The sequence below is a fragment of the Entamoeba histolytica genome, genomic scaffold, assembly GCF_000208925.1.
Source record: "Entamoeba histolytica HM-1:IMSS scf_1104750517403 genomic scaffold, whole genome shotgun sequence".
NCBI lineage: Eukaryota > Evosea > Mastigamoebida > Endamoebidae > Entamoeba > Entamoeba histolytica.
In genome coordinates, this window is record NW_001915850.1 from 1 (window position 1) to 1,752 (window position 1,752).

The following is a 1,752-nucleotide window of genomic DNA, read 5'->3' on the forward strand; positions in this document are numbered from 1 at the left end:
ATGGTTTAAAGATTATAAAGGAAAGAGTATTTTCCCAGTTGGACTTTGGGATGAATATTTTATCTTAGAACTTAATTTACATTATTAAATGGAAGCAATTGGTTCAAAATATTTAAATAAAAATAATATTTTAACAACACGTTATTTCAACAACAACACATTTTATCTTGATACAATTAAAACAACAGATGGAATAACAACAATTAATGTTAAGAATATAACAACAAATGAAGAAATAGATGAAATGAAAGAGAAAATGAAAGAAACAAATACATATATTAATGATATTCGAGATGATGTATCGCAATTATCAACATTAAATACAACAAATATGAATGAAATTAATAATTTAACAAATCAATTAATATCTTTATCATCTCTTGTTAATACTTCATTATACTCACCATTTTATTCTAATGAAGAAGCATTATTAAAAATGACATCTTTAACGTCTTATATTAACACCGAAATATCAAGAAATACAACAATTAAACAAGCAGATATAATTAACACAATTGGAATTAAAGATCTGAAGAATATTACATACACATTTCCTTTATCAACATTAATGTCATGGGGAACTGATTCATCAAAAACTTTTAAAAATACAAGTACTGATCATAAAATGTATATCTTTCAATTTATGTTTATGATAAATACTGATACGGATTCAACAAAGAAAACAAAAATTTACTTTAATTCAAATAGAATTGATGCAGGAAATTCATCCACCATTGATAAATTATCTGATCGTGATAAATATTATAGTAATGGATATATGATATTCACGACTAAAGAATATGTTAGTACTGTTGGAGTATATATATTAAATTATACTGATGGAACACTTACATATAAAAATGCAGTAGATATAGTTCAATCATCACCAAATCAAAGTTTTATTTATTATATTGATTCAAAAACACCATTTGATGTTTGGAATGATGAAGAAATAAAAAGATGAACAATTTTTATTTAAATATAACTGAGTTATTCTTCATTTTATGAGTTTATTATGAATTTATTATGAATTTTGACAATATATATAGAATAAATCCTCAATTTATATACTATTTAAACTCATTACATCTGATTACTTTCATTCGTATATAATGAACAAGTATAGCGGTGCAATTGTTATAAGTGGAAGTATAGGAGTTGGAAAAACAACAACAATACAAGCATTAATTGAATATTTTAATAAAGAGAATGTAGGAATAATAGAAGAATATATTGATTATTCACCTAGAATTGGAAAAATGTTAATATCAGATGTAGGGAATGGAATAGAAAGAAATTACACATTACAAAAATTTATTCTTCAATGTTATGAAGAACAATTAAAAAATAATAAAAATAAAAAAGTAATAATTATTGAACGACATCCTCGTGAAGCAATTGAAGTATTTTGTGAAATAGATAAAACAATGACAGAAAAAGAAAGAGAAGAAATTACGAATAAAATATATTTAATAGAAAAAGAATACCAATTAGAATATAATAAATATAATACATATTGTATTTCAACTGATTATGCAACTCCAAATGTTATAGCAAGAAATATCTTTACAGAATGGGTAAAAAGAGAAAATATAGAAAATGAAACATTTCATGTATTTTTATATGCTAATGAAGAAAATCAAAAGAAAAGAATTATAAAAAGAAATAGAGGAGTTATTTCAGAAATGAATTTTTATTATGTTAATCAAATTAATACTCTTTATAAACATTATTTAAATGAACATTTTACTT

The 1,752-nt window shown here is 22.5% G+C and overlaps 2 protein-coding genes across 2 annotated transcripts; both read left to right on the top strand.

The window, feature by feature from the left end:
* Window positions 1-88: 88 nt before the first annotated feature.
* Window positions 89-964, top strand: EHI_072950 (uncharacterized protein; the record flags this gene model as incomplete). The annotated part of the gene is made up of 1 exon (XM_001914508.1): window positions 89-964. One exon carries the CDS (start codon window positions 89-91, stop codon window positions 962-964), a length of 876 nt encoding a protein of 291 aa, XP_001914543.1.
* Window positions 965-1,112: 148 nt separating this feature from the next.
* On the top strand, window positions 1,113-1,700 carry EHI_072960 (uncharacterized protein; the record flags this gene model as incomplete). The annotated part of the gene is made up of 1 exon (XM_001914509.1): window positions 1,113-1,700. A coding segment is annotated over one exon (588 nt), but the record flags the coding sequence as incomplete, so codon positions are not given.
* Between the last annotated feature and the right edge of the window lie 52 nt (window positions 1,701-1,752).